The sequence below is a fragment of the Staurois parvus genome, unplaced genomic scaffold (genome assembly GCF_062004578.1).
Source record: "Staurois parvus isolate SC_StPar_1 unplaced genomic scaffold, SC_StPar_1.0 ptg000212l, whole genome shotgun sequence".
Lineage (NCBI taxonomy): Eukaryota > Metazoa > Chordata > Amphibia > Anura > Ranidae > Staurois > Staurois parvus.
In genome coordinates this window covers 841,256-864,405 of record NW_028318008.1, presented here as the reverse complement: position 1 = coordinate 864,405, position 23,150 = coordinate 841,256, and the positions used below count along the sequence as shown (strand labels likewise).

Here is a 23,150-nt window from a genome sequence, read left to right as displayed (position 1 = left end):
CATTCTGTGAATCCTGTGTGGGGCAGAACTGTAGGTGGAGCACAATGGGGAAGGCTATGGAGACACAACTACCTACATCCTGGAAACCAGGTAACCAATGTGTGAGGTTTGTGGATTTTTTCATTCTAGCCAACTACATTAACTCACACCCCCTTCCCCTCCCCCATACTAAGATAAAGACATTTTGGCACTACGGTCGAAAGACGAGTCAGTTGTGGACAGAGTAGGGAGGAGTTCAGTCCTGTTCTGTCTTTCTCATTCTTGTCCTCACTGTGCCGGTTATAGGGAGAAACCAAATACTCAAACCACAACTGCGGCATCATCCAGAATGATCAACTGGGTCCTGATCTCGGACCTCGGTATCCAGCGTGAGGAGTCGGGGGGTGATCCTGGAGCTCGGCTTCCAGCGTGAGGTGATCCCGGACCTTGGCCTCCAGCGTGAGGTGATCCCGGACCTTGGCCTCCAGCGTGAGGTGATCCCGGACCTTGGCCTCCAGCGTGAGGTGATCCCGGACCTTGGCCTCCAGCGTGAGGTGATCCCGGACCTTGGCCTCCAGCGTGAGGTGGTCCCGGACCTCGGCGTCCAGCATGAGAAGTCGGGAGGTGATCCCGGACCTCGACAACCAGTGTGAGGAGTCAGGAAGTGATCCCAGACCTCAGCCTCCAGTGTGAGATGATCCCGGACATCGGCGTCCAGCGTGAAGAGTCGGGAGGTGATCCCGGACCTCGGCCTACAGCGTGAAGAGTCGAGAAGTGATCCCGGACCTCGGCCTACAGCGTGAAGAGTCGGGAAGTGATCCCGGACATCGGCGTCCACCGTGAGGAGTCAGGAAGTGATCCCGGACATCGGCCTACAGCGTGAGGAGTCGGGAAGTTATCCCGGACATCGGCCTACAGCGTGAGGAGTCGGGAAGTGATCCCGGACCTCGGCCTACAGCGTGAGGAGTCGGGAAGTGATCCCGGACATCGGCGTCCAGCGTGAGGAGTCGGGAAGTGATCCCGGACATCGGCGTCCAGCGTGAGGAGTCGGGAAGTGATCCCGGACATCGGCATCCAGCGTGAGGAGTCGGGAAGTGATCCCGGACATCGGCATCCAGCGTGAGGAGTCGGGAAGTGATCCCGGACATCGGCATCCAGCGTGAGGAGTCGGGAAGTGATCCCGGACATCGGCTTCCAGCGTGAGGAGTCGGGAAGTGATCCCGGACATCGGCTTCCAGCGTGAGGAGTCGGGAAGTGATCCCGGACATCGGCGTCCAGCGTGAGGAGTCGGGAAGTGATCCCGGACATCGGCATCCAGTGTGAGGAGTCGGGAAGTGATCCCGGACATCGGCATCCAGCGTGAGGAGTCGGGAAGTGATCCCAGACCTCAGCCTCCAGTGTGAGATGATCCCGGACATCGGCGTCCAGCGTGAAGAGTCGGGAGGTGATCCCGGACCTCGGCCTACAGCGTGAAGAGTCGAGAAGTGATCCCGGACCTCGGCCTACAGCGTGAAGAGTCGGGAAGTGATCCCGGACATCGGCGTCCACCGTGAGGAGTCAGGAAGTGATCCCGGACATCGGCCTACAGCGTGAGGAGTCGGGAAGTTATCCCGGACATCGGCCTACAGCGTGAGGAGTCGGGAAGTGATCCCGGACCTCGGCCTACAGCGTGAGGAGTCGGGAAGTGATCCCGGACATCGGCGTCCAGCGTGAGGAGTCGGGAAGTGATCCCGGACATCGGCGTCCAGCGTGAGGAGTCGGGAAGTGATCCCGGACATCGGCATCCAGCGTGAGGAGTCGGGAAGTGATCCCGGACATCGGCATCCAGCGTGAGGAGTCGGGAAGTGATCCCGGACATCGGCATCCAGCGTGAGGAGTCGGGAAGTGATCCCGGACATCGGCTTCCAGCGTGAGGAGTCGGGAAGTGATCCCGGACATCGGCTTCCAGCGTGAGGAGTCGGGAAGTGATCCCGGACATCGGCGTCCAGCGTGAGGAGTCGGGAAGTGATCCCGGACATCGGCATCCAGCGTGAGGAGTCGGGAAGTGATCCCGGACATCGGCATCCAGCGTGAGGAGTCGGGAAGTGATCCCGGACATCGGCTTCCAGCGTGAGGAGTCGGGAAGTGATCCCGGACAATCGGCGTCCAGCGTGAGAAGTCGGGAGGTGATCCCAGACCTCGGCCTGCAGTGTGAGATGATCCCAGACCTCGGCCTACAGTGTGAGATGATCCCGGACCTCGGCGTCCAGCGTGAGGAGTCGGGAAGTGATCCCGGACATCGGCGTCCAGCGTGAGGAGTCGGGAAGTGATCCCGGACATCGGCGTCCAGCGTGAGGAGTCGGGAAGTGATCCCGGACATCGGCGTCCAGCGTGAAAAGTCGGGAGGTGATCCCGGACCTCGGCCTACAGCGTGAGGAGTCGGGAAGTGATCCCGGACCTCGGCCTACAGCGTGAGGAGTCGGGAAGTGATCCCGGACCTCGGCCTACAGCGTGAGGAGTCGGGAAGTGATCCCGGACCTCGGCCTACAGCGTGAAGAGTCGGGAGGTGATCCCGGACCTCGGCCTACAGCGTGAGGAGTCGGGAAGTGATCCCGGACCTCGGCGTCCAGCGTGAGGAGTCGGGAAGTGATCCCGGACATCGGCGTCCAGCGTGAGGAGTCGGGAAGTGATCCCGGACATCGGCGTCTAGCGTGAGGAGTCGGGAAGTGATCCCGGACATCGGCGTCCAGCGTGAGGAGTCAGGAAGTGATCCCGGACATCGGCGTCCAGTGTGAGGAGTTGGGAAGTGATCCCGGACATCGGCTTCCAGCGTGAGATGATCCAAGAACCTCGGCCTACAGCGTGAGATGATCCCGGACCTCGGCATCCAGCGTGAGGAGTTGGGAAGTGATCCCGTGTCGGCCTACAGCGTGAGGAGTCGGGAAGTGATCCCGGACCTCGGCGTCCAGCGTGAGGAGTCGGGAAGTGATCCCGGACATCGGCGTCCAGCGTGAGGAGTCGGGAAGTGATCCCGGACATCGGCGTCCAGCGTGAGGAGTCGGGAAGTGATCCCGGACATCGGCGTCCAGCGTGAGGAGTCGGGAAGTGATCCCGGACATCGGCGTCCAGCGTGAGGAGTCGGGAGGTGATCCCGGACCTCGGCCTACAGCGTGAGGAGTCGGGAAGTGATCCCGGACCTCGGCCTACAGCGTGAGGAGTCGGGAAGTGATCCCGGACCTCGGCGTCCAGCGTGAGGAGTCGGGAAGTGATCCCGGACATCGGCGTCCAGCGTGAGGAGTCGGGAAGTGATCCCGGACATCGGCGTCCAGCGTGAGGAGTCGGGAAGTGATCCCGGACATCGGCGTCCAGCGTGAGGAGTCGGGAAGTGATCCCGGACATCGGCGTCCAGCGTGAGGAGTCGGGAAGTGATCCCGGACATCGGCGTCCAGCGTGAAGAGTCGGGAGGTGATCCCGGACATCGGCGTCCAGCGTGAAGAGTCGGGAGGTGATCCCGGACCTCGGCATACAGCGTGAGGAGTCGGGAAGTGATCCCGGACCTCGGCCTACAGCGTGAGGAGTCGGGAAGTGATCCCGGACCTCGGCCTACAGCGTGAGGAGTCGGGAAGTGATCCCGGACCTCGGCCTACAGCGTGAGGAGTCGGGAAGTGATCCCGGACCTCGGCCTACAGCGTGAGGAGTCGGGAAGTGATCCCGGACCTCGGCCCACAGCGTGAGGAGTCGGGAAGTGATCCCGGACCTCGGCCTACAGCGTGAGGAGTCGGGAAGTGATCCCGGACATCGGCGTCCAGCGTGAGGAGTCGGGAAGTGATCCCGGACATCGGCGTCCAGCGTGAGGAGTCGGGAAGTGATCCCGGACATCGGCGTCCAGCGTGAGGAGTCGGGAAGTGATCCCGGACATCGGCGTCCAGCGTGAAGAGTCGGGAGGTGATCCCGGACATCGGCGTCCAGCGTGAAGAGTCGGGAGGTGATCCCGGACCTCGGCCTACAGCGTGAGGAGTCGGGAAGTGATCCCGGACCTCGGCCTACAGCGTCAGGAGTCGGGAAGTGATCCCGGACCTCGGCCTACAGCGTGAGGAGTCGGGAAGTGATCCCGGACCTCGGCCTACAGCGTGAGGAGTCGGGAGGTGATCCTGGACCTCAGCCTACAGCGTGAGGAGTCGGGAGGTGATCCCGGACCTCGGCCTACAGCGTGAGGAGTCGGGAAGTGATCCCGGACCTCGGCGTCCAGCGTGAGATGATCCCGGACCTCGGCATCCAGCGTGAGGAGTTGGGAAGTGATCCCGGACATCGGCCTACAGCGTGAGGAGTCGGGAAGTGATCCCGGACCTCGGCGTCCAGCGTGAGGAGTCGGGAAGTGATCCCGGACATCGGCGTCCAGCGTGAGGAGTCGGGAAGTGATCCCGGACCTCGGCCTACAGCGTGAGGAGTCGGGAAGTGATCCCGGACATCGGCGTCCAGCGTGAGGAGTCGGGAAGTGATCCCGGACCTCGGCCTACAGCGTGAGGAGTCGGGAAGTGATCCCGGACCTCGGCCTACAGCGTGAGGAGTCGGGAAGTGATCCCGGACATCGGCGTCCAGCGTGAGGAGTCGGGAAGTGATCCCGGACATCGGCGTCCAGCGTGAGGAGTCGGGAAGTGATCCCGGACATCGGCGTCCAGCGTGAGATGATCCAGGAACCTCGGCCTACAGCGTGAGATGATCCCGGACCTCGGCGTCCAGCGTGAGGAGTCGGGAAGTGATCCCGGACCTCGGCGTCCAGCGTGAGGAGTCGGGAAGTGATCCCGGACATCGGCGTCCAGCGTGAGGAGTCGGGAAGTGATCCCGGACATCGGCGTCCAGCGTGAGGAGTCGGGAAGTGACCCCGGACCTCGGCTTACGGCGTGAGGTGATCCCGGACCTCGGCGTCCGGCGTGAGGTGATCCCGGACCTCGGCTTCCATGTCACTGACATTGATCATACATAGCCATTACATACATCATGTGCATGTATACATTTAACATACACCATGTCCCTGTCCATGCACTAATATACACTGTATAGAACACTGACCTGTAATGTATAGAACGCTAACATACCCCGTGTCCCCGCACAGCACTGACACACACGGTGACAACACTCATTCCTCTCACCAGTCCCAGTTCAGCCTCAACACCGGAAGTCTCTTCTCCCTTCATGCTGTGACCGCTGAGATACGATGTGTCTCCAGTTCCGCTCGCTATAGATAATAGCGGCCGCCATTTTCTCGGAGACCAAAACTCAGCGCAGCCTATGAAGAGAAGAGCCGCTGTGTCGGAGACATATCTATTCATATACCAGAGTGGGTAATGCGGCCGTGCGGGGACACAAAACAGAGAAATACACTGGAGATGCGATTCTTCCATCATAGAGAAGGCAGTGAGAGGAGGATGGAGGGACTTCTAGAATGTTCTGTCACTAGGGGGGTGGACACTTCCATTCTGTTCCGTCAGTGGTGGTGGTGGATGACTTTGGACCATACCAATAATATGCAGAGAAAAGGAGAACTCCCCCAGGAACAATCAATTCCCACAGCTGGTCCTTCCTCATACCTCACCTGGCAGTACCATTGCTCTCCCATAGGGCAGCCAGGGGAGGAGAACATAGGACGTCTCGATGTTCTGGTCACCTGCATCCTCTTCCTCGTCATCAATGAAGTCCTCATAAAACATCACATCAGACTTTGTTCCATTTCACATTCCTTGTAATACCCCGGGCCCATACATATACCATACACTGTGTGACCGCATGGATGTGAGCCCCCCAATGATGGAGGTCAGGGGTCTCCAGTGAAGGCTCCTGGTAATCATCATAAAATGACATTGGAGACAATTGTGCTCTTCTACCCTTGTGGTAACAGTTTGGTGAAGACCCTTTTCTTTTCCCCCATGACTGTCCCCTGTGTACAAAGCCAGCTCCATAAAGACATGGATGACCAGTTTGGTGAAGACCCTTTTCTTTTCCCCCATGACTATCCTGTGTACAAAGCCAGCTCCATAAAGACATGGATGACCAGTTTGGGGTGGAGGAACTTGAGTGTCCTTCACAGAGTCCTGACCTCAACCTACTGAACACCTTTGGATGGATTGGAACCCCAATAGTTAGGTCTTCTCATCCACCATCAGTACCTGAGCTCAACCCTACTGAACTGGAACAGCAATAGAGGTCAGGTCTTTCCTGGTGCCCAACATGAGGCCCAACATGCGAGCCAGGTCTTCTCATCCAACATCAGTACCTGACCTCACAAATGGGGCCTAAAGTCCCGCAGACACCCTCCAAAGTCTTGTGGTCTTCCCAGAAGAGTGGAGGATGGTATAGCCACAAAGAGGGCAACTCCTACTAATGGCCATGGAGGGAAAGACTTGAAATGTGATGTCCAACAAGCTCCCAGAGGCAGGCAGGTGTCCTCCAACGTCTGGCCATACAGTATAGAAGTCTCACTTCCAGTCATGTGTTCTGATCCCCCGGGGAGAGGTACATGTAGAACGTTGCCCCATTTCCCCATACATATAGAGCATTGTGTGCTACCACTCCTCCACATCCAGAGCATTGTGGGCTACCACTCCTTCACGTCTAGAGCAGGCATTGTGTGCTACCACTCCTTCACGTCTAGAGCAGGCATTGTGGGCTACCACTCCTTCACGTCTAGAGCAGGCATTGTGTGCTACCACTCCTCCACATCTAGAGCAGGCATTGTGTGCTACCACTTCTCCACATCTAGAGCAGACATTGTGTGCTACCACTCCTCTACATCTAGAGCAGACATTGTGTGCTACCACTCTTCTACATCTAGAGCAGACATTGTGTGCTACCACTCCTCTACATCTAGAGCAGGCATTGTGTGCTTCCACTCCTCCTCATCCAGAGCATTGTGGGCTACCACTCCTCCACATCTAGAGCAGGAATTGTGTGCTACCACTCCTCCACATCTAGAGCAGGCATTGTGTGCTACCACTCCTCCACATCTAGAGCAGACATTGTGTGCTACCACTCTTCTACATCTAGAGCAGGCATTGTGTGCTTCCACTCCTCCACATCCAGAGCATTGTGGGCTACCACTCCTTCACGTCTAGAGCAGGCATTGTGTGCTACCACTCCTCCACATCTAGAGCAGACATTGTGTGCTACCACTCCTCCACATCCAAAGCAGACATTGTGTGCTACCACTCCTCTACATCTAGAGCAGGCATTGTGTGCTTCCACTCCTCCTCATCCAGAGCATTGTGGGCTACCACTCCTCCACATCTAGAGCAGGAATTGTGTGCTACCACTCCTCCACATCTAGAGCAGGCATTGTGTGCTACCACTCCTCCACATCTAGAGCAGGCATTGTGTGCTACCACTCCTCCACATCCAGAACATTGTGGGCTACCACTCCTCCACGTCTAGAGCAGGCATTGTGTGCTACCACTCCTCCACATCCAGAGCATTGTGGGCTACCACTCCTCCACGTCTAGAGCAGGCATTGTGTGCTACCACTCCTCCACGTCTAGAGCAGGCATTGTGTGCTACCACTCCTCCACATCCAGAGCAGGCATTGTGTGCTACCACTCCTCTACATCCAGAGCAGGCATTGTGTGCTACCACTCCTCTACATCCAGAGCAGGCATTGTGTGCTACCACTCCTTCACATCTAGAGCAGGAATTGTGTGCTACCACTCCTCTACATCCAGAGCAGGCATTGTGTGCTACCACTCCTCTACATCCAGAGCAGGCATTGTGTGCTACCACTCCTTCACATCTAGAGCAGGAATTGTGTGCTACCACTCCTCTACATCTTAATCAGGCATTGTGTGCTACCACTCCTCCACATCTTAATCAGGCATTGTGTGCTACCACTCCTCCACATCTAGAGCAGGCATTGTGTGCTACCACTCCTCTACATCCAGAGCAGGCATTGTGTGCTACCACTCCTCTACATCCAGAGCAGGCATTGTGTGCTACCACTCCACATATAGAGCAGGCATTGTGTGCTAACACTCCTCTACATCTAGAGCAGGCATTGTGTGCTACCACTCCTCCACATCTAGAGCAGGCATTGTGTGCTACCACTCCTCCACATCTAGAGCAGGCATTGTGTGCTACCACTCCTCCACATCCAGAGCAGGCATTGTGTGCTAACACTCCTCTACATCCAGAGCAGGCATTGTGTGCTAACACTCCTCTACATCCAGAGCAGGCAATGTGTGCTAACACTCCTCTACATCCAGAGCAGGCATTGTGTGCTACCACTCCTCTACATCCAGAGCAGGCATTGTGTGCTACCACTCCTCTACATCCAGAGCAGGCATTGTGTGCTACCACTCCTCTACATCCAGAGCAGGCATTGTGTGCTACCACTCCTCTACATCCAGAGCAGGCATTGTGTGCTACCACTCCTCTACATCCAGAGCAGGCATTGTGTGCTACCACTCCTCCACATCCAGAGCAGGCATTGTGTGCTACCACTCCTCCACATCCAGAGCAGGCATTGTGTGCTACCACTCCTCCACATCCAGAGCAGGCATTGTGTGCTACCACTCCTCCACATCCAGAGCAGGCATTGTGTGCTACCACTCCTCCACATCTAGAGCAGGAATTGTGTGCTACCACTCCTCTACATCCAGAGCAGGCATTGTGTGCTACCACTCCACATATAGAGCAGGCATTGTGTGCTACCACTCCTCTACATCCAGAGCAGGCATTGTGTGCTACCACTCCTCTACATCCAGAGCAGGCATTGTGTGCTACCACTCCTCTACATCCAGAGCAGGCATTGTGTGCTACCACTCCTCTACATCCAGAGCAGGCATTGTGTGCTACCACTCCTCTACATCCAGAGCAGGCATTGTGTGCTACCACTCCTCTACATCCAGAGCAGGCATTGTGTGCTACCACTCCTCCACATCCAGAGCAGGCATTGTGTGCTACCACTCCTCCACATCCAGAGCAGGCATTGTGTGCTACCACTCCTCCACATCCAGAGCAGGCATTGTGTGCTACCACTCCTCCACATCCAGAGCAGGCATTGTGTGCTACCACTCCTCCACATCTAGAGCAGGAATTGTGTGCTACCACTCCTCTACATCCAGAGCAGGCATTGTGTGCTACCACTCCACATATAGAGCAGGCATTGTGTGCTACCACTCCTCTACATCCAGAGCAGGCATTGTGTGCTACCACTCCTCTACATCCAGAGCAGGCATTGTGTGCTACCACTCCTCTACATCCAGAGCAGGCATTGTGTGCTACCACTCCTCCACATCCAGGCAAGATATTGGTGGAATACAGTAAGAAATAATTATGTGAAGAAAATGAAAAGTTGGCATTTTTTCCCTCAAAGTTTTTATGATAAAATATTGAACCCGCATCTAAATGAGAAGTTTAACAGAAAATAAAATGCAGATTTCCACACGGTCAACCAGCTTGTGAGCAGGGTCTCCGCCTTCTCTAGACCCCACCCTCATTCTCTGGACGGTGACCACACCCAAAATATGGTGCCATTGCTGGGTCAGGAGACTTTTATAAGAACCCCCTCCCAGACTAAAGGGGACTTCCGCTGTTATACTGAACAAAGTGCCAGATTCTCCTGGAGATTAAGAACCCCTCCATCCAAAATGGAGGTTCCAGTCATAGGTGGAGGGGTGACTCAACCTCAAGCCTCCCATATTATTCATGGGCTCATTTCTCCACTCCTCCCTTCATATACGAGACTCCAGTACAATGTCTGTGCTGGATAGGTCCTTCCAATAAGCTCCCGGGACAACCTACCCAACCCTACATGCTTCCTGTGCAGAATGATCACTTTTGGGTGGACTGGCCAGTAATGAGAACCTCTAGGAGGACTTTAAATGGGTCAAGTTGGGGGTTGTGCCGCCATCACTGTCCTTTGGCAGCACTGGGCGCCGTCTCCTCGGGGCCGCGAGTGTCCTGATGTGTGAAGTGGATCTTCCTCCAGGAGAAGGCTTTGATGACGGTGTGGACCTTCCAGTGGGCGGAGAGCTCCGCCTTGGTCAGGAACTTCTCGCTGCACTCTGAGCACACAAAGGACTGCTGCACCGGGTGGAGGATCTCATGGTTGATTAAGTCTGACTTGTTATCAAAGGTCACGCCACACTTGGCGCACACTAGACGCCGGTCGGTGTAGTGGACCCGCTGGTGCTGGACAAGAGCGGAGTTACTGGTGAAGGACTTGGCGCAGTCCTTGCAGGCGAAGGCGGGCTCTCGGGTGTGGATGCGCTGGTGCAGCGTCAGGCCCAGCTTGGAGGAGAAGTAGCGGTCGCAGTTGGCACACTCGAAGGACTTCTCTCGGCTGTGAGCAGCTTCTTGGTGCTTCTCACAGGAACCCTTCCGGGAGAACTTCTTCCCACAGGTGGAGCAGGCATAGATGGCCTCACCCCGGTGAAGTCTCTGGTGGAGCCGATAGGCAGCTTTGCCGAAGAAGACCTTCCCGCACTCACTGCAGTTCAGAGTCTTGTGGAGCTTGCGGGTGTTGCAGGGCGCCCTCATGCGGTCATCCGTGCGGGTCACCATGTAGGTGTGATCTCGGGTGGCGTGGTTGTCGGTGTCAGGGACCACCTCCAAGTAGTCCTCGTCAGATGACTCCTCCCCCTTGATGCGCACTGTGGTGTATTCAATTTCTGTGCGTTCACTTAGGCTATCCGACTCGTCTCCACCCAGGGTGGAGTCTTCTGGTAACACCCCCAAGATACACCCCCCAATGTCTGCTGGAGGAATGTCACCTTCGTCACCAGAGATTGGCTCCTCCTTAATGCAGACAGTGGTGTATTCCAGCTCCTCCCCCAGGTCATCCTCACCTGACTCCTTTTTAATACATAAGGAGGAAGAGTAGGGGGTGGAGTTTGGAGGCGGAGAAACATTGGCCCTGGGTAGCCCACCCCCACCTGGGAGCAGATCCTCACAAGTACTGCCCACATACCGATCTGCAGGTGGGAGGAGCCCTTCTTCATAGTCACATGGCTCTTTTTTAATACGATTGGTCAGATACAGAGAGCGAGTATGATGTGGAGGATCTTCATCTTCAAAGGGTTCCACTTTAATTTGGGGTTCAGCATATCCCTCATTAGCTGAGTGGAGTTCCTCCCTAGTACCAGCAGTGTGTTGGGTGGTTGAGGTGGAACGGTCTTCATCCCATGAGTGAAGTTCCTCCCTAGTACCAGCAGTGTGTTGGGTGGTTGAGGTGGAACGGTCTTCATCCCATGAGTGGAGTTCCTCCGTAGTACCAGCAGTGTGTTGGGTGGTTGAGGTGGAACGGTCTTCATCCCATGAGTGGAGTTCCTCCGTAGTACCAGCAGTGTGTTGGGTGGTTGAGGTGGAACGGTCTTCATCCCATGAGTGACGTTCCTCCCTAGTACCAGCAGTGTGTTGGGTGGTTGAGGTGGAACGGTCTTCATCCCATGAGTGGAGTTCCTCCGTAGTACCAGCAGTGTGTTGGGTGGTTGAGGTGGAACGGTCTTTATCCCATGAGCGGAGTTCCTCCATAGTACCAGCAGTGTGTTGGGTGGTTGAGGTGGAACGGTCTTTATCCCATGAGCGGAGTTCCTCCATAGTACCAGCAGTGTGTTGGGTGGTTGAGGTGGAACGGTCTTCATCCCATGAGCGGAGTTCCTTCATAGTACCAGCAGTGTGTTGGGTGGTTGAGGTGGAACGGTCTTTATCCCATGAGCGGAGTTCCTCCATAGTACCAGCAGTGTGTTGGGTGGTTGAGGTGGAACGGTCTTTATCCCATGAGCGGAGTTTCTCCTTAGTACCAGCAGTGTGTTGGGTGGTTGAGGTGGAACGGTCTTCATCCAATGAGCATAGTTCCCCCTTAGCACCAGCAGATGTGGGCTTCATGTCGGCCATATTGTCCTCATTGATGGCGAGTCGGAGTTCTCACCTCGAAAAAAAACACATTCTGTTACTACCATGTATGCAAATACTGAAAGAGGGGAGGAGCTACGGGCTCACTGATCAACCAAGGACCAGGAGGAGAGCATTGATCACCCATCCCCCCCAATATGGTGCAGAACCCAAATGGTGGTGGCAGGGAGGGGCTCAGCAGCTCCGTCCCAGGAAATGAGAGAAGGATGGAGGGGATGATGGGTAATGATACGGGCATGGGGGTTGATAACAGGAGGATGATGGGTAGTATTTTTACTGGTGGTAATAATAATACTGAGGGGAGGGGTGGTAGTATTAATGGTGGGGGGGTGGTATTAATTCTTGGGGTGGGGTATAGTGGTTAATACTGAGGGTGGGGAGGGGAATAGTAGTATTAATACTGGAAGGGAGGGGAGGTAATAATATTACTGAGGGGGGGTAGTATTAATACTGGAAGGGAGGGGAGGTAATAATATTACTGGGAGGGAGGGGTGGTAGTATTAATACTGGAAGGGAGGGGAGGTAATAATAATACTGGGGGGAGGGATGGTAGTATTATTGGAGGGGTGAGGGGTGGTAGTATTAATGGTGGGGGGGGGAGGGGTGGTGGTAGTAGTATGAATACAGAGGGAGGGGGAGAGGTAGTAGTATTAATACTGGGGGAGGGTGGTAGTATTAATGGTGTGGGGGGGAGGGTGGTAGTATTAATACTAGGGGGAGGGGTGGTAGTATTAATACTAGGGGGAGGGGTGGTAGTAATACTGATAAGTAGTAATAATTCTGGGGTAGGGGTGGTAGTATTAATTATTGGTGGGGGGAGAGCTAGTAGTATTAATACTGGGGTGAGGGGTGGTAGTATTAATACTAGGGGGAGGGGTGGAAGTAGTAATGGTGGGGTGGTATTAATACAGGGGGTATTAATGATACTGGGGGAGGTAGTAATAAGCAGTAATAATACTGGGGTGGGGGGAGGTGGTAATAATACTGGGGGGGAGTAGTAGTAATAATTCTAGGGTGGGGGGGAGGGGTGGTAGTATTAATGGTGGTGTGTGTGTGGAGGAGAGGTAGTAGTATTAATACTAGGGGGAGGGATGGTAGTAGTAATGGTGGGGTGGTAGTATTAATACGGGGGTAGTAATAATACTGGGGGGAGGTAGTAATACTGGGGCGGGGTGTGGGGGGACGGAAGTAATAATACTGGGGGGACTAGTAGTAATTCTGGGGGGAGTAGAAATAATACTGGGGGAGTATTAATAATACTGGGGGGAGTAGCAATAAGTAGTAATAATACTGGGGGGGTAGTATTAATACTGGAGGGTGGAGGTAGTAATAATACTGGGTTGGGGGGAGCGGTGGTAGTATTAATACTGGAGGGTGGGGTAGTAATAATACTGGGGTGGGGGGAGGGGTGGTAATATTAATACTGGGGGCAGGGGTAGTAATAATACGGGGGTGGGGGGAGGTGGTAATAATATTGGGGGCAGTAGTAATAATACTGGGGGGAGTAATAAGTAGTAATAATTCTGGGGTGGGGGGGGAGGGGTGGTAGTATTAATACTGGGGGTGGGGGGGTAGTAGTAATGGTGGGGTGGTAGTATTAATAGGGGGGTAGTAATAATACTGGGGCAGGTTGTTGGGGGGAAGGAAGTAATAATACTGGGGGAGTAGTAATAAGTAGTAATAATTCTGGAGTGGGGGGGTAGTTGTAATAATACGTTGGTTGGGTGGGTGGGGGAGTAATAATTCTGAGGGGGTAGTATTAATACTAGGGGATGGGGGGTAGTAATAATACTGGGGGTGGGGGGGAGCGGTGGTAGTATTAATACTGGAGGGTGGAGGTAGTAATAATACTGGGGTGGGGGGAGGTGGTAATAATACTGGGGGGAGTAGTAATAAGTAGTAATAATTCTGGGGTGGAGGTGTGGTAGCATTAATACGTGGGTAGTAATAATACTGGGACGGGTTGTTGGGGGGAAGGAAATAATAATACTGGGGGGAGTAGTAATAATTCTGGAGTAGTAGTATTAATACCGAGGGTGGGGGGTAGTAATAATACTGGGAAAGGGGGGGGGGAGTAATAATTCTGAGGGGGTAGTATTAATACTGGGGGGTTAGTAATAAAACTGGGGTGGGGAGGGGTAGTAGTATTAATACTGGTGGGAGGGGTAGTAGTATTAATACTGGAGGGTGGGGGTAGTAATAATACTGGGGGTGGGGGGGAGCGGTGGTAGTATTAATACTGAGGGTGGGGGTAGTAATAATACTGGGGGTGGGGGGGGGGGGAAGCGGTGGTAGAATTAATACTGGAGGGTGGAGGTAGTAATAATACTGGGGTGGGGTGGGAATAATACTGGAGGGAGTAGTAATGAGTAGTAATAATTCTGGAGGGGAGGGGTAGTAGTATTAATACTGAGGGTGGGGGGTAGTAATAATACTGGGGGGGGGTAGTAATAATTCTGAGGGGGTAGTATTAATACTGGGGGGTTAGTAATAAAACTGGGGTGGGGAGGGGTAGTCGTACTAATACTGGGGGGAGGGTAGTAATAATATTGGGGTGGGGGAGGAGTAGTAGTATTAATACTGGTGGGAGGGGTAGTAGTATTAATACTGAGGGTGGGGGTAGTAATAATATTGGGGGTGGGGGGGAGGGAAGCGGTGGTAGAATTAATACTGGAGGGTGGAGGTAGTAATAATACTGGGGTGGGGTGGGAATAATACTGGAGGGAGTAGTAATAATTCTGGAGGGGAGGGGTAGTAGTATTAATACTGAGGGTGGGGGGTAGTAATAATACTGGGGGGGTAGTAATAATTCTGAGGGGGTAGTATTAATACTGGGGGGTTAGTAATAAAACTGGGGTGGGGAGGGGTAGTAGTACTAATACGGGGGGGGGTAATATTGGGGTGGGGGAGGAGTAGTAGTATTAATACTGGTGGGAGGGGTAGTAGTATTAATACTGAGGGTGGGGGTAGTAATAATACTGGGGGTGGGGGGGGGGGAAGCGGTGGTAGAATTAATACTGGAGGGTGGAGGTAGTAATAATACTGGGGTGGGGTGGGAATAATACTGGAGGGAGTAGTAATAAGTAGTAATAATTCTGGAGGGGAGGGGTAGTAGTATTAATACTGAGGGTGGGGGGTAGTAATAATACTGGGGGGGGGGGGGGGGGGGTAGTAATAATTCTGAGGGGGTAGTATTAATACTGGGGGGTTAGTAATAAAACTGGGGTGGGGAGGGGTAGTAGTACTAATACTGGGGGTAGGGGGGGTAGTAATAATATTGGGGTGGGGGAGGAGTAGTAGTATTAATACTGGTGGGAGGGGTAGTAGTATTAATACTGAGGGTAGTAATAATTCAGGGTGGGGGAAGGGGGGGTATAGTGGTATTAATACCTGTATCTGTAGTGTGACTCGAGTATTTCCATCAGAAGTTTCCCCTCCCCCACCCACAATCCCTTTCCTTCTGCCATCTTCTCGGAGACCGGAAGTTCCCCACTATAACTACTGGATAAACCCGGAAGAATCCTTCATTTCTGGTCACCTGACCTGTCCTGTTTTCCTCCTCCATACGCTGTGCTGCCATCCAGTGGCCACAATTGGTTACTTCACCCAGAGAATATCTCCGCTGCTGTGCTGCCATCTTGTGGTGATTTCTAATAATACACTCCTCTGTCTTCTGCCTTTTCCTCTCACCGGGCACATCTGACAACCAATCAGAAGACGTACAGTGAGCTCTGACTGGTGGTGACAACATGAAGACATTCCTTGGTCTCGATTCATCCGCTTCCCTCTGACATCGTCCGATAAGCTGCGACCTTCCACTAGAACTGACTCCATATCATCCTGGGGAACCCCGCCATCCATGACACTAAGACCCCGATATCCACAGAGTGGTGTCACCTCCCCTTTTATGTCATGGGCTGAGGTTAGAGGTGCCCAGAGCGTCTCCCAACATCATTGTACGGGGGGGCCATGCTGGGACTTGTAGTGCAGCGACTGCCTATCACACATTGTACGGGGGGCCATGCTGGGACTTGTAGTGCAGTGACTGCCTATCACACATTGTACGGGGGGCCATGCTGGCACTTGTAGTGCAGCGACTGCCTATCACACATTGTAGGGGGGGCCATGCTGGGACTTGTAGTGCAGTGACTGCCTATCACACATTGTACGGGGGGCCATGCTGGCACTTGTAGTGCAGCGACTGCCTATCACACATTGTAGGGGGGGCCATGCTGGGACTTGTAGTGCAGCAACTGCCTATCACACATTCTATGGGCGGGCCATGCTGGGACTTGTAGTGCAGCGACTGTCTATCACACATTGTACGGGGGGCCATGCTGGGACTTCTAGTGCAGCGACTGCCTATCACACATTCTATGGGCGGGCCATGCTGGGACTTGTAGTGCAGCGACTGTCTATCACACATTGTACGGGGGGCCATGCTGGGACTTCTAGTGCAGCGACTGTCTATCACACATTGTACGGGGGGCCATGCTGGCACTTGTAGTGCAGCGACTGCCTATCACACATTGTAGGGGGGGCCATGCTGGGACTTGTAGTGCAGCGACTGCCTATCACACGTTGTACGGGGGGCCATGCTGGGACTTGTAGTGCAGCTGTAAATTACTGTATTGTCTCAATATTTTGTTAACTTGTATTGGTGAGAAAAGTTCAAAATAGAAAGTCCTTCCAACTCTTAGAGAAACTCAAAAATTGATTTAATAATAATATTATTGCATAAAATATTGGAATACAGAATGTTTAATGTCCAAAAAATAAAGTTAAGTTCTTGATATAAAGATTGTATGTAATTTTATGTGTGTGGTATGAATCTGCGTGTGGTATGAATCTGCGTGCGGTATGAATCTGCGTGTCATGAATCTGCGTGTCATGAATCTGCGTGTGGTATGAATCTGCGTGTCATGAATCTGCGTGTCATGAATCTGTGTGTGGTATGAATCTGCGTGTCATGAATCTGCGTGTCATGAATCTGCGTGCGGTATGAATCTGCGTGTCATGAATCTGCGTGTGGTATGAATCTGCGTGTCATGAATCTGCGTGTCATGAATCTGCGTGCGGTATGAATCTGCGTGTCATGAATCTGCGTGTCATGAATCTGTGTGTGGTATGAATCTGCGTGTCATGAATCTGCGTGTCGTATGAATCTGCGTGTGGTATGAATCTGCGTGTGGTATGAATCTGCGTGTGGTATGAATCTGCGTGTGGTATGAATCTGCGTGTGGTATGAACCTGCGTGTGGTATGAACCTGCGTGCGGTATGAACCTGCGTGTCATGAACCTGCGTGTCATGAATCTGCGTGTGGTATGAATCTGCGTGTCATGAACCTGCGTGCGGTATGAATCTGCGTGTCATGAATCTGCGTGTGTCATGAATCTGCGTGTGTCATGAATCTGCGTGTGTCATGAATCTGTGTGTGGTATGAATCTGCGTGTCATGAATCTGCGTGTGGTATGAATCTGCGTGTGGTATGAATCTGCGTGTCATGAATCTGCGTGTGGTATGAATCTGCGTGTGGTATGAATCTGCGTGTGGTATGAATCTGCGTGTGGTATGAATCTGCGTGTCATGAATCTGTGTGTGTCATGAATCTGTGTGTGGTATGAATCTGCGTGTCATGAATCTGCGTGTGGTATGAATCTGCGCGTGTCATGAACCTGCGCGTGTCATGAACCTGCGCGTGTCATGAACCTGCGCGTGTCATGAACCTGCGCGTGTCATGAACCTGCGCGTGTCATGAACCTGCGCGTGTCATAAACCTGCGCGTGTCATAAACCTGCGCGTGGTATGAACCTGCGCGTGTCATGAACCTGCGCGTGTCATGAATCTGCGTGTGGTATGAATCTGCGTGTCATGAACCTGCGCGTGTCATGAACCTGCGCGTGTCATAAATCTGCGTGTGTCATAAATCTGCGCGTGTCATAAACCTGCGCGTGTCATGAACCTGCGCGTGTCATGAACCTGCGCGTGTCATGAATCTCGGCTTCTACAAAAGTGTGCCTTAAAGGTGTTTGTTCCGCTCTATAAGGGGCAGTCCAGCCCCCACCTTCTCCTACACGTGGGCTGGTTTACCTTTCTGTCCCTTGTAGTCCTACAAAGATATTTGGCAACAGATGTATAGAACAAACCTTCAGTCTTCTCCCCTCCCCCTCCGATAGGAGAGAGTCTGAAATTCAATCCTTAGGACCTCCAGCCAAAACTTGACATTCCATCAGTCAGGGGATTGGTGTGTTACAAATATAACAGATTCCTATATATTCTCCCAAAAGTAATGATATAAAGTTATTTCATATATAAATATCGTAATGAAGAAATCTTACAGTATAAATCTTGTAGCTGAACAGATGAAATATTCTTATATTTCTCTTATTAGTGAAACTTTAGCTTACTCACAGAGATGGGGGAGGGAAAGCTAACGAATTACTAGCACATTGCTTGAATGTAGAGAACAAACCAAGATATACGTATATACAGGTGAAAGTGGAGAAATGAGAATCTGGTGCAAAAGTTCATTGATTTCAGTGCAGCAACTTAAAAGGTGACACTAATATATGAGACTCATTCCATGCAAAGCAAGATAGTTCCAGCCGTGATTTGTCATCATTGTGATGATTATGGCTTACAGCTCATGAAAACCCCAAATCCACAATCTCAGAAAATGAGAATATTCCATGCAATCAATAAAACACGGATTGTACATAGAACAATATCGCACCTCTGAAAAGTAGAATATAGTGAAAAGATGCAATTCTCAGCTCAAAGGGTGTCAGTGATGGTGTCAGGTCAGCAGTCTTTCCCATGATTGGGATTCCTACTGAACCAGACTGAGAGATGATTTAAAGGCTCAGGAACCCTTTGCAGGTGTTATGGCTGAATGAGCTGATTAGAGTGGGACACTTTGAGCCGAGATTATTCCACCTTTTCACAAGATTCTCATTTTCTGAGATTGTGGATTTGGGGTTTTCATGAGCTGTAAGCCATAATCATCACAATGATGACAAATCACGGCTTGAACTATCTTGCTTTGCATGGAATGAGTCTCATATATTAGTTTCACCTTTTAAGTTGCTGCACTGAAATCAATGAATGAATGAATGCACCAGCTTCTCATTTCTCCACTTTCCCCTGTATATCCCCATACATTTATGTATATTCACAGAGACTATAAAAAGTCTATTTCTCTTACTTTTCCCAATCTAGAAGAAACAGAAATATAACAAGTCAGTTCTTCTATTCGGATCCAACTCCTTCATATGTTAGTAATGTTAATAAGCAGATATCGGGTTAAGGAAAGCTTCTAACAGTCGCACTTCCCTTGTACTGCGCCATTCACAGCGCCATTCACATATATTGAATATATTTACATCCCGGATAATGATGGATTTAAATCTTTATAATTTATGGTTATTCTAAGGTTTTGTCATTTTTCAGCGCTGCTCTGTTTTCTGCTTGGATTATCCTGTAACAAACCCTTCCTTGTTCTTCATAGACAGGCCATGAGCCGCCTTCCTCCTCAACCACTTCCCCTCCGGCCCATGTACATAAACGGCCAGACAAAAGCAGTGCAGGAGCGGGTGGCCATTTATAAACGTGCTGTATTCCCTGCCTGTCCGCGATCCGGTGACCACTGTGTCCGATCGCTGTACTGGACCTCTGTGAGAGGTCCTGATCATATGATCACTGATTGGCCAATCAGTGATCACATGAATAGTAGTGAGCAAGATGTCACTTCATGACATCATTGCTTACTACTAGTGAAATCTGTGAATGATCACAGTGATCACATGGTACAAGGCTATTCACAACAGAATTGTACCATGTGACAAGCTGTGACCAATTACAGGTTTCACAGTATTTCTCAATGGCTGCAAGAATGCAGCCAGAGAGAAGGAGAAATGATTGCTTTTACACCCTTTATGGGTGTAAAAGCAATCAGTGTAAAAATATAATCTTCATCACCCCCCACAAGTAGTACAGTGTCACTATGGTGACACTGCACTGCTAGGGTGACAGTTTGTTAAAAAACAAAACAAAAAATCTAATATAAAAAATAAAATTAAAATGCTTTAGAAAAATTATAATTTTTGGTTATCAACTAATTTGGGTTATTTTTTTTTGTACTAAAAATATAGCTGAATACATTTTGACCAAGATTTATGAAGAAAGATTATTTATTCTAAAATTTTATAAGAAAAAACTTTTTTTTTCAAAATGTTTGGACTTTTTCATATATATAGCAAAAAATTAAAAATCCCAGCGGTGAATAAATACCACCAAAATAAAATTTTATCTGTCTCAAAAAAAATGCTAAAAATTCATCTGGGTACAGTGTTGCATGACCGCGCAATTGTCATTCAAAGTGTGATAGTGCTGAAAGCTGAAAATTGGCCTGGACTGGAAGGGGGGGAAAGTGTCCGGACTGGAAGGGGGGGAAAGTGTCCGGACTGGAAGGGGGTGAAAGTGTCCGGACTGGAAGGGGGGAAAGTGTCCGGACTGGAAGGGGGGAAAGTGTCCGGACTGGAAGGGGGGTGAAAGTGTCCGGACCGGAAGGGGGTGAAAGTGTCCGGACCGGAAGGGGGGAAAGTGTCCGGACCGGAAGGGGGGGAAAGCGTCCGGACCGGAAGGGGGGGAAAGCGTCCGGACCGGAAGGGGGGGAAAGCGTCCGGACCGGAGGGGGGGGGAAAGCGTCCGGACCGGAAGGGGGGGAAAGCGTTTGGACCGGAAGGGGGGGAAAGCGTCCGGACCGGAAGGGGGGGAAAGCGTCCGGACCGGAAGGGGGGGAAAGCGTCCGGACCGGAAGGGGGGGAAAGCGTCCGGACCGGAAGGGGGGGAAAGCGTCCGGACCGGAAGGGGGGGAAAGCGTCCGGACCGGAAGGGGGGGAAAGCGTCCGGACCGGAAGGGGGGGAAAGCGTCCGGACCGGAAGGGGGGGAAAGCGTCCGGACCGGAAGGGGGGGGGGGGGGGGGAGTGTCCAGACTGGAAGGGGGGGGAAAGCGTCCGGACCGGAAGGGGGGGAAAGCGTCCGGACCGGAAGGGGGGGAAAGCGTCCGGACCGGAAGGGGGGGAAAGCGTCCGGACCGGAAGGGGGGGAAAGCGTCCGGACCGGAAGGGGGGGAAAGCGTCCGGACCGGAAGGGGGGGAAAGCGTCCGGACCGGAAGGGGGGGAAAGCGTCCGGACCGGAAGGGGGGGAAAGCGTCCGGACCGGAAGGGGGGGAAAGTGTCCGGACTGGAAGGGGGGAAGTGTCCGGACTGGAAGGGGGGAAGTGTCCGGACAGGAAGGGGGTAAAAGTGTCCGGACTGGAAGGGGGGGGGGGGGGGGGGGAGTGTCCAGACTGGAAGGGGGGGAAAGTGTCCAGACTGGAAGGGGGGGGGAGTGTCCAGACTGGAAGGGGGGGGAGTGTCCAGACTGGAAGGGGACGGGGGAGTGTCCAGACTGGAAGGGGGTGAAAGTGTCCGGACTGGAAGGGGGGGAAAGTGTCCGGACTGGAAGGGGGGAAAGTGTCCGGACTGGAAGGGGGGAAAGTGTCCAGACTGGAAGGGGGGGAGAGTGTCCGGACTGGAAGGGGGTGAAAGTGTCCGGACTGGAAGGGGGGGAAAGTGTCCGGACTGGAAGGGGGGGAAAGTGTCCGGACTGGAAGGGGGGAAAGTGTCCGGACTTTAAGTAGTTAAGGTGGATTCCCGCTTCCAGCTTAGGCTCCGTTCACACCTATGCAGTTTGCTTTTTGTCTGGTTTGCAGGACTTTTCGCAGTTCGTTTTGCATTTTTTTTGCATTTTGTTCAGCTTTTTTTTTTTGTTAAAGTGGAATTTTTTTAATTGCTGGGCAGAATAACAATGCAGTACCGCGCATTCCAGCAGCTTCTCCATTGAACTCTATTGTAGCAAAAACGCTGCTTTTTGCTTTTAAAAAAGTCTCTGACCCTTTCCAAAAACGCAGCAGCTCAAAAAAGCCTAGATGTGAACATGTTCCATAGGAAACCATGTTAAAATGGACTGTAGTGCGTTTCTGCAAAAAAGTGCTAAAAACGCATTGGCATGAACAGAGCCTCAATCAGAACATCATACTACCCTCTCTGTGCCCCGATCCTAAGAATCCCAAATCTCTTGTTCAGATGCAGCACACACAGTGCACATTCTATTTGTCCTCCCTACAGGCCCCTGCACGGCCTGTCCTGCTTCTTGTTCCACCATGTCTGGATTAGGTGGGTTATCATGAAGGATTAATCCCTGAAGGATTGGACTCCTTCCTTCCAGGTTAGGGCTCACTTGATTGGTTCAGTCGGTGCCTTTTGGGCTTCTCAGCACCAGGCGGTCATTATTTACAAGGCCCCACATTGTCCTCCGTTCACCCCTTTGTAGAGTTTTATCAGGCGACACTTCATGCCTCTGTGGATGCCAGTTTCAGCCATCATGTGCTTCAAGCTGCTTTTTGAGTTTTAGAACCCAATTCCCTTGTTAAAGCCTTTGGGCATTTTAGCCGTGTTGCCCACTTCCCATTTGTTTTGGGACATCCCATAGTCAATTAGGAGTTGTGTGCTGGACAATTAACAAAGGATTTGTGACTTGCCTATACAATCTTTCGCATGCAATAAAGAACCTTTCCCCCAACATGCCCTTTTTTTCTGATTGCTTGCTAAAAAACTGAGACTTGTCGGGAGTGGGAGGTTACATGGACTGTCCTTACCTGAAGGTGGCACCAATTAATCCACCATCAATACTTACAGCTCTGTACTTTACTCCAAGAGAAGTAAAAAATCTTTATTTTAAGGCTCTCTGCAGCACAAAGTATGAAATAATCCAAAATCTGACCGGGAACAATTAAACTTTCAGGAAAACATACCAACCGCCATGAAATGCATTGACCCCGAGGCCATTTAAAGTGAACGGTGCTCAAGTTCGATTCTCCCGCGCCTCCCACTGGTACGCACTTACAATGGACTATGAAAGGAAGAGTTCCCAGGACACACTTGTGTGCTAACCAGACGAGGGATCCAATGCAGGAACTTGTTGTCAATGGAGAGCTCTGTGCTCCGGCGCTGAAACCAACTATCAGTCCACATTGAGGGTGTAGGGGCCCCCCTCTGTAAATGGTTAGAGGCACGGCATGCTGAACCGATCCCAGGCATAGTTCCAAGCACTCACAGTACACAAATGAACTGACCCCAAGGGGGTGAACCATGCCTGAGACTGGCTAAAACGCTCAGTGAGAGGGCCCCCTAAAACGTAGTGCTAGGATATAGAAAAGGCAGAACTTTTCATTTTTTAGTTTTGGAAAG

General features: G+C 52.3%; 2 protein-coding genes across 2 annotated transcripts in view; both read right to left on the bottom strand.

The window, feature by feature from the left end:
* The window catches only part of LOC149461025 (uncharacterized), a 28,678-nt gene extending 23,548 nt beyond the window's left edge, over window positions 1–5,130 (bottom strand). The window contains exon 1 of the mRNA XM_089678933.1: window positions 5,055–5,130. The gene's annotated coding sequence lies outside the window, so the exon portion shown is untranslated. The remainder of the gene's footprint in view (window positions 1–5,054) is intronic.
* Window positions 5,131–9,295: 4,165 nt separating this feature from the next.
* On the bottom strand, window positions 9,296–15,358 carry LOC149461024 (uncharacterized). Its single transcript, XM_089678918.1, has 2 exons — window positions 15,247–15,358; window positions 9,296–11,872 (listed from the first exon to the last, which is right to left on the bottom strand). The coding sequence occupies exon 2, from the start codon at window positions 11,836–11,838 to the stop codon at window positions 9,853–9,855; it is 1,986 nt and encodes a 661-aa protein (XP_089535044.1). The 5' UTR covers window positions 11,839–11,872; window positions 15,247–15,358; the 3' UTR covers window positions 9,296–9,852.
* Window positions 15,359–23,150: the final 7,792 nt, after the last annotated feature.